The 16047-nt window shown below is 38.9% G+C and overlaps 1 protein-coding gene across 1 annotated transcript; it reads left to right on the top strand.

Moving 5' to 3' along the window:
• The first annotated feature begins 8372 nt into the window (after positions 1-8372).
• Positions 8373-9404, top strand: LOC122808115 (trace amine-associated receptor 13c-like). The gene has a single exon (XM_044079084.1). It carries the CDS (start codon positions 8373-8375, stop codon positions 9402-9404), a length of 1032 nt encoding a protein of 343 aa, XP_043935019.1.
• Positions 9405-16047: the final 6643 nt, after the last annotated feature.

The following is a 16047-nucleotide window of genomic DNA, read 5'->3' on the forward strand; positions in this document are numbered from 1 at the left end:
ACAAAATACCATATGCACAAAGACTGCACACAGACAACATGGACTGCTTCTTCTTCTTGGTTCGGCTGTTCCCATTAGGGGTCGCCACAGCAGATCAACTGTTTCCATTTCTTCTTGTCCTCTGCATCTTGCTCTGTAACACCAACCGCCTGCATGTCCTCTCTCACCACATCCATAAACCTTATCTTAGGCCTTCCTCTTTTCGTGTTACCTGGCAGCTTCATCCTTAGCATCTTTTCCCAAAATACTCTGCATCCCTCCTCAGCACATGTCCAAACCAACGTAATCTTGCCTCTCTGGCTTTGTAACCTTCCAACCTGGGCTGACCCTCTAATATACTTATTCCTAATCCTGTCCATCCTCGTCACACCCAGTGCAAATCTTAACATCTTCAACTATGCCACGTCAAGTTCTTACTCCTGCCTTTTTGTCAGTGCCTTTGTCTCCAACCTGTATAACATAGCTGGTCTCACTACCTTCTTGTAGACCTTCCCTTTCACTCTTACTGGTACTCGTCTGCCACAAATCACTCCTGACACTCTTCTCCACCTTCTTTACCTCTCTTCCACACTCACCATTACTCTGAACTGTTGATTGTAAGTACTTAAACTCATTCACCTTCGCCACCTCTACTCCCTGCATCCTCACCATTCCTCTGTCCTCCCTCTCATTCACACACATATATTCTGTCTTAGTCCTGTTGACCTTCATTCCTCTTCTCTCTAGAGCATATCTCCATCTCTCCAGGGTCTCCTCCACCTGTTCCCTACTCTCACTACAGATCACAATGTCATCTGCAAACATCATAGTCCACGGGGACTCCTGTCTGATCTCATCTGTCAACCTGTCCATCACCACTGCAAATAAAAAAGGGCTCAGAGCTGATCCTTGATGTAATCCCACCTCCACCTTAAACGCATCCATCACTCCCACAGCAAACCTCACCACTGTCACTACCCTTGTACATATCCTGTACCACTCTTACATACTTCTGTGACACTCCCAACTTCCTCATACAATACTACAACTCCTCTCTAGGCACCCTGTCATATGCTTTCTCTAAATCCACAAAGACACAATGCAACTCCTTCTGACCTTCTCTGTACTTCTCCATCAACACTCTCAGAGCAAACATCGCATCTGTAGTGCTCTTTCCTGGCAAGAAACCATACTGCTGATCACTAATCATCACCTCCCTTCTTAACCTAGCTTCCACTACTCTTTCCCATAACTTCATGTTGTGACTGATCAGTTTAATCCCTCTGTAGTTACTACAGCTCTGCACATCACCCTTATTCTTAAAAATCTGTACCAAAACACTTTTTCTCCATTCCTCAGGCATCCTCTCACTTTCCAAGATTTCATTAAACAATCTAATTAAAACTCCACTGCCATTTCACCTAAACACCTCCATGCTTCTACAGGTATGTCATCTAGACCAACAGCCTTTCTGTTCTTCATCCTCTTCATAGCTATCCTTACTTCCTCCTTGCTAATCCACTGCACTTCATGATTCACTATCAGCACATCATCCAACCTTCTCTCCCTCTCATTCTCTTCATTCATCAGCCCCTCAAAGTACTCTTTCCATCTGCTCAACGCACTCTCCTCACTTGTGAGTATGTTTCCCTCATTATCCTTTATCACCCTTACCTGCTGCACATCTTTACTAGCTTGGTCCTTCTGTCTAGCCAATTGGTACAGGTCCTTTTCTCCCTCCTTAGTGTCCAACCTTTCATACAACTCTTCATACACCATATCCTTAGCTTAGCCACCTCTCTCTTTGCCATGCACTTCATCTCTTTATACTCTTGTCTACTTTCTTCATCCCTTTGACAATCCCACTTCTTCTTTGCCAACCTCTTTCTCTGTATACTCATGTACTTCTTCATTCCACCACTGAGTCTCCTTTTCCTCCTTCCTCTTTCCAGATGTCACACCAAGCACCCTTCTAGCCATCTCTCTTACTAGCTCTGCTGCAGTTACCCAGCTATTTGGTAACTCTTCACTGCCACCCAGTGCCTGTCTTAACTCATCCCTGAACATCACCTCACAATTACCCTTTTTCAATTTCCACCATTTGATCCTTGATGCTGCCCTCACACTCATCCTCCTCTTCTTGATCACCAATGTTATCCTACAAACCACCATCCTATGCTGCCTAACTACACTTTCTCTGGCCACCACTTTACAGTCTCCAATCTCCTTCAAACTGGCCCTCCTACATAAGATGTAATCCACCTGTGTGCATCTTCCTCCACTCTTGTATGTCACCCTATGCTCATCCCTCTTGTTAAAATACGTATTCATGACAGCCATGTCCACCCTTTTCACAAAATCCACTACCATCTGACCTTCTGCATTCCTTTGCTTAACACCATACCTACCCATCACTTCCTCATCCCCTCTGTTCCCTTCACCAACATGCCCATTGAAATATGCTCCAATCACCAGTCACTCACCCTTGGGCACAGTCATCACAACTTCATCCAACTCACTCCAAAATTTTTCTTTCTCATCCATCGCACACCCAACTTGTGAAGCATATGCACTAACAACATTCATCATTACACCATCAATTTCCACCTTCATAAACATCACTCTATCTGACACTCTTTTCACCTCCAAAATGCTCTTAGTATACTGTTCCTTCAGGATAATGCCTATGCCATTTCTCCTCCCATCCACACCATGATAAAACTATTTGAAACCGCCTCCGATACACCTAGCCTTGCTCCCCTTCCATCTGGTCTCTTGCACACACAATATACCAATCAAACTTTGGTTCATCATATCAGCTAGCTCCCTCCCTATACCAGTCATACTGCCAACATTCAAAGTTCCGACCCTCACTATCACAGTCCTAGCCTTTATCTGCCTTCGGGCACGGACTGCTACAGGGGATAAAAGGCCTCTAGATCATGTGGTATAGACTGTGTTGTCAGCACAGGTTTGTCAGGTCTAAGAGGCAGAAAACATGGTTAACATGCCCACAGTTTCCACACTAGTGCACAGTGTCAGAATGTTGATACCACAGTAACAAGCAGGGCTTTGGCCACAGAATGGGTGCTGGAAAAAGTACTAAGCCAAATGCCAGCTGCCATAGACAGTTACACTAACTCATACTGATCCACATGTAGGGCTAACAGATGAATATGCCCTGCTAGAGAACTGAAGGAAATGCAACATCTGGAAAAGCTCTACATATAGAATCTAGATGTGCTACTAAAGGATCTATGCAAACATGGCACAGATATCCCTGAGAAAGGTAAAGCAGACAAGACCTTTTTTGACTAGATGTATCAGGTCATATGGTGCAGGACATCTATGCAGTGTGCACTCATAATGGGACAAAAATATAGGTGCAGGAAATTCACAGAGACAAGATGATTACTGAGGGAGGAACACCGAGTTCATACGTTCATATGTATGTACTAGGCTAATGGCCCTGGAGTCTTTACAAACCTAGCCCATGGGATTACCATGGCATCATGCCACCCGACCTTAGTTCCTAGTGCCTCTGTCAAGCAGAGCCACTGGAGTGATCCCAGGGGTGAACTTTCCATTTCCCATCCACTCATCAAGATATCTCTTGAAGAGGGTCAGTGAGGTGCTCTGTTGACATGTATGGGAAGTCTATTCCATAGCATGGGCAGTCTCTGAGTTATGAACCTGTCCCTCTAGCAGGTTCTGTTGATTGTGGTAATGAGGTTGAGGTCTCTAGAGTGTGTGGTATTAAGGGATTGTGATTTCATTAGATGTAGCATTTCTAAGAGCTAGGTTAGACATGGCTTTGTAAGTCAAGCAGATATCGCCTCTAAGTAGACGATATGAGACAAAGAATAGGTGGAGTTTTTTAAGTCTCTTCATATAGGACAAGTGATTAAGGCTTAGGATCCTCTTTGTGAGGTACTTTTGTGGCCTGTTCAGTTGTTGCAGGTGTCTAGTGAGGTACATGCCAAATGGGGCAGTGTACTTGATGATTTGCCTAATGAGGGAAGAGTAAAGGAGACAATGATCTCTTTCTTCCTGGATGCAAAACCCTTAGTAATGAGATGTGCCACATAGAAGGCCTTTCTGACCACAGTGGCAATGTGGTGGTCAAAAAAGAGGTTGCTGTCAACCTGTGTCCCCAGATCTCTTATAATGTCTTCTGTGTTCAGCAGACTACCATCGATGTGGTAATTCATGGGAACTGTTTTTTTTCCCAAAGGGGATGACGACATTTTTTTGGCATTGAGCTTAAGGCCATTGTTCTGACACCAGTCATTGGTCTCAGTAAGGCCTTTCTGTATGATGTCAACATCACTCGGGGAGTTAATAATAGCTCCCAACTTGCAATTGTCTGTGAACTTTGTCAGCCAGAGTCCCTTTGTGTTGGCCTGGACTTCAGAGAAGTAGATACCAAACAGAAGCGGACCCAGGACTCCACTCATGACTGGTTGGCAGTCTGACTTGGAGTCAGCTACTTTCACACTGTGGGTTCTATCTGTGAGCTAGTTTGCAACCCACCTACTGATATAGAGATTGATGCCTAGCATAGTGAGTTTTTCTATGATTCCTGAGTGGGGAATGGTATCAAAAGCCTTGGCCAGATCAAGGTAGGCTGCATGAACCACCTTGCCTTCACCCACAGCTCTGGTGACTGACTCAAAGAAGTCAACGAAGTTGCAGGCATGATCTACCCTTCACAAAACCAAACTGTGTGGGATCCAGAGTTTGGAGATTCCCTATATCCTTGTTTATTAGGTCCATGATGATGCATTCCATAACTTTGCATATCAGACTCATCAGGCTAATAGGGCGATAGCTCCCACGGTCTGTAGTCGCTCCTCATTTGTGGAAAGGGATGACTGTAGCAGTGCGCCATTTGGTAGGGACAAAGCCTGAGGTGAGGCTGTGATTGAACAGAGCACACAGTTGAGGTGCCAGTTCAATCTGTAGTTCATAAAGAACACAGCCAGGGATATTGTCACGTCCCATAGAAGCTGAATTCTTGGCCTTGGGCAGTGCTGGTTTAACCTGTGCAGCAGTAATACTGGGTGCCCGGCAATCTACTGGTATTGTGATTGGTCCATGGGGTGGGGGGGGGGCAAGAGGGGTAAAGTCGGCACTGAATCCGTCGGCCAGTATATTGGCAATATCTGTTAGCTCGGTATAGGAGGTACCATTGTGCAGTAGCTCAGGGCAAATCTGGGTATTTCCATGGAGATTCTTTACATAACTATAGAAGGCCTTGCGGTTGTCTTTACCATCTGCTGCAATTCTGTTTTCATAACTAGCTTTAGAGGATTTGATGAGGGATCTCAACTTTTTGCTGAGGCTGATAAGGGAGTTTTTTCAGTCTTGGGACTTCACATTATTCCACATCACTTTCTTCCTTCTGTTGTAGAGTTTGTTTATGGAAAGGGACCACCAGATTGGCTTCCTTTTTTTTGGAGGAGAGCATCTTGGTTCTTTTGGGTGTGGTGAGATCCATGCATTTATGTACATGTTCATACAGTGCATTGGTGTATTATTAGGTAGTCATGCAACTATTCTCAATTTGCATGGGTGTCGTGAAGTTAGCCACCTCTTTTTTTAGCAGCCCAAAGTTAGCTTTGGAGAAGGTTTTCATGGTGGTTACCTTTGAGGGAGGGGGTGGGAGGAATGTGAATTTCCAAGGTGATTAGTTTGTGGTCGGATCTAACCAGGGAGGAGTTGACTATTGGTGTAGAGCAATGGTCAACCATGTTAGTAATGACCAGGTCAAGAATATTGCTACCTCTAGTGGGGGTAAGAATGAGCTGGGCCAGGGCATTGAAATTAATGAATTCCAGGAAACATTGGGCAAGTGTGTTGGTACATGAGTAGTTTTCCCAGTTAATGGAGGGGTAGTTGAAGTCAACCGGTATGAGAATATTAGGTTGGACACTAATATTTTCCAGGGTGCTTAGGAATGCAGAGTGTGAGTCTTGGGACATGGGTGGGGACTTATAGCAGGCTACGACTTGAATTTCTGTCATACCCAGTGTTAGCTGCACCTGAAGTATCTCTGATGCAATATGTTGGTCTACCAGTCTGGAGGTGTGTGCATCCTTTATGAATATGGAAACACCACAACCTTTGGAGCTTCAGTCCAAGTTCTAGGGCTGAAAGGTGTGGAATGAGTTATAGCCTGGTAGTGCAGGGATGCTTTCTACTGCCTTGAAATAGGTCTGTGTTACAGCACAAATGTCGATGTTCTTCATTTTAAGGAGTGCTTCAAGCTAGTGCATTTTGAGATTTAGACTTCTACCGTTGAGCAGCATGACCTCAGATTGCATTTGTTTGTAGCTGTTACAGTGGTAATTTGTTCTTTGGAACACTGCCTAAAAAAGGCATTATAGGGGTGGCCCAGGAGTGACAGATGCAGGCCATCTCTGGAAAAACATTGAGGTCTGTCAATCATGTCATCCCAGGCAGACAGATACTACAGCCTGGTGAATGCATGCATCTCATGAATCTCATGTCTGGGGAGAAATTACTGGTATTGCTCATCAGGTAAGAAGAAGAGAGAATCCTCATACCCGATGGTGATTTGGATGTTGGAGACTGTTTGATGTCACCTGCCTGTGTGTCTGCAGAATGTACACTATGTTAGTAGTAGCATGTACCACTACTGTAGGACACTGATTTGCAGACACAGATGATTTACTCTGCCAAATACATATGCACATCATTCATTCAGGGGCATTGCGGCTGCAATGGCAACAACATGCTCCACAAAGTATGCATGTGTCCATAAGTTATGCATACAGTTGGCATGTTGCAGTTTGTTAGTCATGTGGGAGTGTCAGATATATGATCCAGTATACATTTAAGATTCTACTGGTATATGACCCAGAACAACAGATTAAAGCATGCCTAATGTCATTGGGCCAGTTGCCAAATAAGATTAAGGACACATAAACCTCCTGGGTTTAACAATTTTATTAATATAAAATGCTTTCTTTTAGCACAAAAACTGTGAAATGATTTTGTGTTGTTCAAAAGTATTTTCTAACTAAATGCATAGAGCATTAAGTTGTATAATTTTGATTCATTTATTGCTTCATAGAGTTTCACTGCATGAGTACTTTACTTGTTTAATTAAGTATGTTTTTAGATACAATGTTTCTTTAAATTTACAAACTGTTCACACAAATTGTTTGATTGGCTTGAGTGGGTCATGTGATACCATGACTCCATTTTTAAATGTTAGATCTGCTTATGTATTTTTATCTCTGATGAGGTTCAATGATATATTAAATGAACGAAAGTGATTAGTTAATCTAAACCATTGTTGGAGACGTTTTTTTTCTACTGGCTTCAGTAGAATTGTTTGTTGTTTTATATTACCACCACAGATGAAGATGACATCAGAAGGCTGCATTATTCCTGGGAAGCTGACACCCAGCATAGAGAAGAGGAGTGTAGGTGGCTATTGCTGAATCATACTGTCATATTTATTTAGTTATTGGTGTATGCAAGGGCTCTCAATGATATGCACTGTGCTCTTTTCCCAGTAGTGTGGCTATACCAAATGTCTCTGAATCATCCAATCCCTGCAAGTCATTGCTCACCACACCATTCAAATGATCAACTACACTGTTTCTAAATCCTCTACAATGTTACATTTTGAGAAGTTTTCAAGAAAAATAATGAACATGAATTTAAAAATTACAGTGGGCACATGATTTAGAAGAATAGAGGGCTTATAAAGGTTAAGTAAAGGTAACAATTATATTGATGTGCCATGGTACAGAAGGATAAAGTCCTGGATATGGTCCCAGTGACCCAGGTCTGATTAGTATTTCAGGCATCTGTGGCATACTCAGGGGAAAGATGGGCATGCCTACCTTTGGACAGATGGCATGCTTACAGAGTAGCCTCTTGTGTCTGACCTCATGCACAAGGGGCACTTCTCCTAAATGGGGATGGATGGGAGACATTGAAGGAGGTACCATGAGATGGGTTAAAATATATATATATATATATATATATATATATATATATATATATATATTCTTAGTGTGTGTGTGTGTGTGTGTGTGTGTGTGTGTGTGTGTGTGTGTTTATCAGCACATACACTCGTATATAGTAGAATACTATGCTTTTATTTATGTTCAAAATGTATAACATGCAGGTGAGTCATGAATGACATATAACACTTGTAACATTCACTAAGAGTAATAGAACTTAAGTAAGCAGAATGTTACAAGTGAGGCAAAAGTAACAATAACATTTCCTGCTTGTTTCCAGTGATGACTCCAGTTGGTGTATTCCAGTTTTCCCTGAAAAATCCAGAGTGCAGTACTGAACAGTCAATGCATATAACTTGAATTATCTCCTTTCATTCTATTGCTCCACCAATGGATGTTAATGTAAGTCTAGACTTGACAGATCATCAGTATTGCTTCATTGCAATAAGCAAGTCATGTATTAAAGAATACAGATCTTCTGCAACAAAAATATGTTTATATGTAATATTTTCTCTTGGGCTAACATTGACATTATGTGGAAATGGAGTCGTGATACTATCAATATCATACTTCAAGCAGCTTCATACACCAACCAACTTTCTGGTTCTTTCTCTGGCTGTGGCAGACTTTCTCATTGGACTGGTTGTTATGCCTTTCAGTATGATAAGGACTATAGAAACTTGTTGGTTCTTTGGGGAGTCATTCTGTCTTTTCCACTCCAGTCTAGATATATCTTTAACAACTATTTCAGTTTTTCATCTTATGTTTATTGCTGTTGATAGGTACTATGCAATTTGTCAGCCACTGTTTTACCCCTTTAGGATAACAAACCACATAATATTAGTATTCATTACAATTAGCTGGATATTGCCTGTTGCCTACTCATATGGCATTATATATACAAAGTTTGGTATTTTAGAGAGTTATGTCTCTGCTTTGTCTTGTCAAGGACAATGTGTGCTTATAATCAATGCATTATGGTCACCTGTACATGCTTTGTTCTCCTTTTTTATACCCTGTTTGGTAATGTTAGGTATGTATGCAAAAATTCTTTTTGTAGCCAAAAAGCATGCAAAAGTCATCCATAGTACAGAGCAAAATCATTCTTTGAAGGAAAACAGGAAACATTACCAAAAAAGGGAAAGCAAGGCCACAAAGACTTTAGCAATTGTAATGGGTGTATTTATATTTTGCTGGCTACCTGTTTTTGTTGATGTAATTGCTGATCCATATATGAATTTTATCACACCCACTGTTGTGTATGATGCTATGGTATGGCTAGGGTATTTTAACTCAACATTCAATCCACTGATCTATGCATTCTTTTACCCATGGTTTCAAAAAGCCTTGCAATGCATTTTGACCTGCAGAATACTTGGACATGCTTCTGCTACTAGAAATCTCATTACAGAGCATAATTAAATCAAACTGTTATGATTTGTAGTGGACATTTTCTTATAGTATATGAATTAAACTACAAAGAAAATATATGAATTAATCCTTTTTTACAGTTTCCTTAGACTTTTTTTTCAATATGTACATTTCAGATGTTTTCTATCTGGTAAAAAGCTACTTGTATTACTAGACATTTGATTTACCTTTATTGAATGTAAATGTAAAAAAAAATGACACTATGTTTATTATTTTTTTCAAAGTCCTAGACATATGAACACATTTCTTAATCAAAAAGTTACAGCCTATCTTCAAGTGCTCTAAAATGTACTGCAGAAATATATCAGACACATACACAAAATTTAAATTGGAGGGGTGTGTTAAGCTAAAATTTGTAACCTGCCTAAATGACTTGGATAATATTGTATACATTACCTGTTAAGTGATTCAGTCTAAGAAATACTCTAGAACATCTCTCTGTTGTCATTAATTTTGGTTATAAAACACTAATCAGAGTTTAATTATTTTTTGATAAATCTTTCTAGCACTGCTCCCAGATCTTAGATCTAGAAGAAGGCAAACATTTAGCAACAACTTATCGACAAGGTGTGACTTTCTGTAGGAGCACAGATGTAGGGTTAAGTCTGAAAATGAGGGCTCTGCTTCTTAGGTAGCTGTAATTTGACATATATGGGAAGAGTCACTTCAGCGATTAGATTCAGGTACAATATGGTGTGGACAGCAATGGGGTAGGTCATAAATCAAACAAGTCATCAAATTAGCAGCAAGAAATGTTATGAAAAAATATGCAATTGTAAAGGAAAGGAGAACATCAATATAGTTATTAGAGATGACAGTGTGAAGAGCATGAAATATTATGGAAACATATAACCTTTAAGAGTCTTAGGACAATATAAAGCAAATAAACTGCAGAACCATAGAAAATCAAGAAGTAAAAAGGAATGAAGTATATCAAAGGCTCAAAATGAAGAAAGGACAGCTATCTCCCTTCACTTTCCTGATGTATTGTTGACAATACAAAGACAATGGGAAAAGCAGAGAAGATAAAAAATATGAAGTGTTGGTTTGAAAGGAAGAAGGTGTAAAAGTGGTGGTAATAAATTAATAGCACTTCTGGTCAACATTTTCAGAATATGAGAAAGGTGGTTTAAGTAATCATGCCAGGAGATGTTCTTAGATAATGAGAGTCCATTATAATCGTTTTATTGGAAAAAAGTAGTATTGAAATAACTTAGCAAAAATTAAAGATGAAATTAGCAATATTGTTTGATGACACTCATGCATAAAACTTAGAAAAATTACTGCAGAACTAGCAGCATCACCAAATATAATTTAAAACATTCCAAGGTAGGGGTAGGCTTTGTGAATATTAGAAAATGTGAGCTTTTTAGAAAAGTAAACACAAGCTTATAAAAAGTGATGGTGTCAGTCTGATCTCAGGTTTTTTTAAAAAAAAAAAAATACAATAATCTATGAAGAAAATAATTGTACATGGTTTGGTTTCCAGGAATGCACTATGCCTAAGGCTTCATTGATTTTGAATAAGAAAAGCAAAGAAAACAACTTTTACAGGTTTGTTTCAGTAAGATACGTTTATTAGAACAGAAAGTGGATTTGAGTATGGCATTCTTAAACATAGGGGGCAAGAAAGTTAATAACCAAGCTTAACATCTGAGATTAAGATTTGGAAATATATTTTTTTTCATCTCAATTTATTATAACTAATCATTCAGTTTATCAACAATAGCATGAATTAATAATGAATATGAGGTAGCCAAATCATATTTCCTTAGACTTTCTTCTGCTGATATTGACAATCTCTTATCATAACAATCTGACCACAACAATATATATTGTTACTGTTAAGTGAGTCCATTTCTGGTGTTGTACCTATTATGGCAGAATTGTTGTTGTTGGTATTTGCTTGCTCCCCTGCTTTGCTGGCCTTTTGTGTTCTTAGTTTATCCATTTTTATAATGTCCCAACTTTCTATAAATTCAAGTTAAAAAGCTTTTGGAAATATAATGAATTAAAAAATTCTAAATGCTTTAATATTAAATGTATATATGTTAAATCTGTTTTTAATATTAATTTTTCTTCAAAAACATTTTAAGCATACACAGGAATTTATTATCGAACAAATCACGCTTTCTATAACCTTTAATTTGTTCTTGAATAGTTCTCCATATATTATTGTAATTAGGATTTAAACCCAAAAGTAAATAAATAATAAAATAAATACAAATAAGAATTGAAGCAAAAGAATATTATTCTAAATCTGGAAAACTGATTCCCCCATATTTTCACAATCCAGTGTGAATTATTTATAACTGATACAGCTTCTTTATTAATATTCTGTCTGGCTGTAAAACTGTTGATTGTATAACATATAATATTTCACTTAAAATCATAATTTTATAAAACTAATCTTGCTTCAAAGAAAAGTAATTAACATTCCATCCATTTATTAATAAATTTATATCAGGGAGGAGATTTCAAAGATAGTATTAATTAATTTTGTTAATATCAGATCAAACTACAATTCCTATATACCTGAATTCCTTGTTTTCTCACATACAATTACATTTATTTCTCAGTATATTTTATTTGTTTATCAAAACAATGTCTGTTTTATGTTCACTGAATTTCATTAATGGAGCATTAGTGAAGAAATTAATTCCTTTAATGTATTCTTCAGATGAATTGTTCATTTCTCCTAATGACAATAAAATATATGCAGAAAGTTGTTTTTAGGTTTGATAATCTTTATAGATATTAAACCTACTTTCCTGTTTGATCTAATACTACTTACTGAAGGTACAATAGCTAACACAAATAGGACAGAAGATAAAAGGCAACCCTGTCTAGTGTCCTTATCATTAACCTAAACTGCATGTGAACTAAATATAGCTATCTTAATAAATGCTTTAGAACTGATATGTAATTTCTTAATTAAATCAGCAAACATTTCTGGTAAGCCAAAGGCCTGTGTTCTACATAAATATTTCCAATCTATGAAATTGTATTCCTTTTCTATACCCAAACTAATTAAGGTTAACTTTTTGTTTTTATTTTTAACTTAATCTAATACTGTTAATAATATTTTAATACTATTAACCACTACCTCAGGATTCATTAAACTCATAGTCTTCATGCAGTGCCTACATGGAGTTCACATGTTTGTGTGACAGTGCAAGACAGTGCACAATGCATATTAATGAGGTGCAGCATCCCTAAGCTACATTCTGCAGCGGTGGAATGCACAGTTCAACACACCCTCCACATTGCCTATGTTCCCATACAAGGATGTACCTCAACATGCATCCACCTACATTGAGGGGACAGCACCCGATGTATGTATGTATAGAGACTTTCTGACTCTCCTCAACTGAGAGGTAGACCAACATGTTATCATGGACCTCTTCTACATGTATACCAGTAATATTCGAGGTGTATGCAACAGACCTGTGTGAGTTGTTACTGTTACATCAGATCCCTTACATCTGATAGATGTCCTGAAACAGATCATCAAGGACATGCATGATGACAACAGTATCTTCTTGTGGAACTTGAACAGGTGAAGGCATTTGACAAAACGTCACAGGGTGGTATTCAATCAACACTGTCTCATGTGGCCTTAAACAGCTATATCACCAAATGGTTAGACTAGTGTATGACACATATGGTGTCACACTGTGTTGAAATGTGTGACATGACATATATCTCAAGTCCAGTGATCAGGTCAGTACATCTGGGGTGTCTGCTAGGCCTTTGTCTGCCCCTTAGTTAAGTATGGACATCACAGATGACATACCCATGCTGTTTCCAAACAGCTGCCTGAAGGACTACAGGTTGTGGGTAATCATTGACTACAACTGGGATATTAGTATAATACACACTATATCAACACATACTTGAGACTGCTGCCACAGCCATGATGACACCTTGCATTGATGAGACACATGGAGGGATGTGTTGTATCAGGAAACAGACAAAACATCCAAGTAGAATGTGGACATCACATCCTATAATCAGACCAAAAGGTATGTGACCTGTGTCCTGGCATAGAGGTTAAGTGGTACATTCAGCAGTATGGGGTCACAGTGCTGACTACTCCCTTGACTCTAATACCCTACTGGGTATGTGAAGGGTATTGACCTCAGAGGACAGATTCAAGTCGTGGTTCCCAGCCTTCATCACACCAGTAACTTACTGGTACTATAATGCACCCTTCTCCATGTACCTCCCTACACATGTTCCAGAAATGCATAACTGAGGTGTACCACCTTTGTCATAACGTGCTATCACACAGCTTATTGTCCATGTAAAGGTATTCTTTTGGGGGAATATACATGACTGTCTGATGGTGCAGAACACCAATCAAGTTGTTACACCAGATGTGCATGTGCCACCTGTTCACCTTATATACATACTGCATACATAGGTGTTTGATAATGTAAATGGCATGTATATCATTTGTGACAGTGTGAATTGTGCCATAGATATATGCCATGCACACAAGGGAACTAGCCTGTAGTGCCCATACTGTCAAATATAGGTACAGCAGTGTCCCTACTAACACCTCCTGCAGATATTACAGTACCAGGATGGCATGCGTGGTTACCCTCATAGAGTGTGGATACATTGTACTAGTTGCTCAGTTTGTGTGCAGGCTCATCTGTTATCACTCCATATCATATATGTTATGTCAGAGGCATGGAATTAGTTGTATTAATCAGATATTGTCCATGATTGTGGTTGGTTCTTGTAATGTTTGCCATGATTCTTTACCTGTGGCCACCATGCTGGAGACCTCTGCTGAGAGTACACTCATATTTAGGTATATCAGTTTCAACAGCTTCACAATATACCTCAATTGCAAGTCAGAACCCTGATAGATGTCTTTTGCATTATTTATGTAAGGATAATTATCTCATACACACACATCCTCCCTTTTGTTATATCACCTTGTGTGACACTCACAGACAGCACATTTTCACTGTACAGTCTATATTGTACCATATAGGTATGTGCTTGGTGTCACTGCTACAACCATCTTCCACTGACATACCCTCTTCTTCTTTACATGCGGGACAGCTGTACTGTTTCCCTGTGTTCATTCCTACAATTTATCTGTGTGTCCCTATTCAATACACACACTTCCTCTGAGTGATCATTTTACATAGCAATCCCATGTCTTGTTACAGATCATTAACATAGCTTCAGTACAGAATGCCAAGAATGGGATATCACAGTACTCTGCACTGTAGGTACACTGTCCTGTGTTTGGACCATATACTTCACATTCATACCTCTCAACTGCCCAGGTATTCCTAGGATGTCCAGATGTTTTCCTTAACAAATATGTGTCTTCCTGCTATATCACTGGTATAATCTATGCACTGGTGTGACTCAATATTACATGTATTTGAGTGCATACCTCTCAACGGTCCTGATCTGTCCAGAATGTACAGTTTTTGTGTCATATTTGTGATCTTTTCCTCATAACAATTTGTTTTCCTGGCAAATCATTGGCATGTTTTTGCAGAGTGTGGTCAGTAACTGATGACTGACATTTGAGTTTCAAACTTCATGCTCTTCAGAAAGTTCATGCTAATGTATAGCCTATATATTATATCAACTTCACAAGTTTTGACATGGAATAGCAATAATCTGTTCCTATTTCTGGCCCTTTTTCCCACCATATTTGACTTTGTCGACATTTCTTGTTCTAAGTGGTTGAGAATGTTACATTCAAACACATTCCCATGTGACATCTATGGTCATATATGTCCCTATTATCAGTTATTTCTCCTCTCATTAAGTTGGCCTCTATACGGATATGTTGCACTAACAGAATGACAGCTATTTGTACAGCCATACCTCTCAACTGTACAGATTTTTTTCAGAATGTCCAGATTTTGCCTCACAATTTCCTCTGTTTGTCATACAATTGTTTTCTGGCACATTGTTGTTAAAGCATTGAGCGTTGAAGTCAGAAAATAGTGACAGACATTTGAGTTTCAGACTTCGTACCCTTCTGACAATTCATGGGAATGCAAAACCTGTCATTCTATCAACTTCTAAGTTTGTAAGAGCAATATTTAATAAGCATGCCTCTAGTATACCTCTCAACTGTCCAGATTTTTGCAGAATGTCCAGCTTTTTGCCTCTTATTTTTTGGCCTGTTCCTCATACACTTTGTGGTTTTCTGACAAATCACTAGTATGATTTCTGGATTAACGTCACTAAATAATGACATGCCTTTGAGTTGCAGTCTTCTTGTCCTTCAGACAATGCATGCTAACACAAATTATGTTATTCTAGTAACTTTCTAAGTTTATAAGAGCAATATTTAAAATGTGATCCTATATTTGGCCCTTTGGCCCCACGTTATATTATGCTTTGTCCAGATTTCTTCTGCCAAGAGGTTGAGAGGTATGGTCCTTAACTGTTATCCTTTGTCCCAACATTATTTATGGCTTTTGTCAATATTTTTTTGCTGTAAGAGTTTCAGATGTATGTGTACCATACCTCTTAACTGTCCAGATTTTCACAGAATGTCCAGCTTTTTCCTTCAACATTTTTGTCTGTTCCTCACAATATTTGTGGGATTTTTTTTTGCCATGTCACTGGGATTATCTCAGGATTT

This window comes from Protopterus annectens, chromosome 8.part0 (genome assembly GCF_019279795.1).
Source record: "Protopterus annectens isolate FY-2018-M chromosome 8.part0, PAN1.0, whole genome shotgun sequence".
Lineage (NCBI taxonomy): Eukaryota > Metazoa > Chordata > Ceratodontiformes > Protopteridae > Protopterus > Protopterus annectens.

What these genes read in the sequence shown, in the direction of transcription:
- LOC122808115 (XM_044079084.1), top strand. Translation starts at nt 8,373, where the DNA reads ATGGATGTTAATGTAAGTCTAGACTTGACAGATCATCAGTATTGCTTC.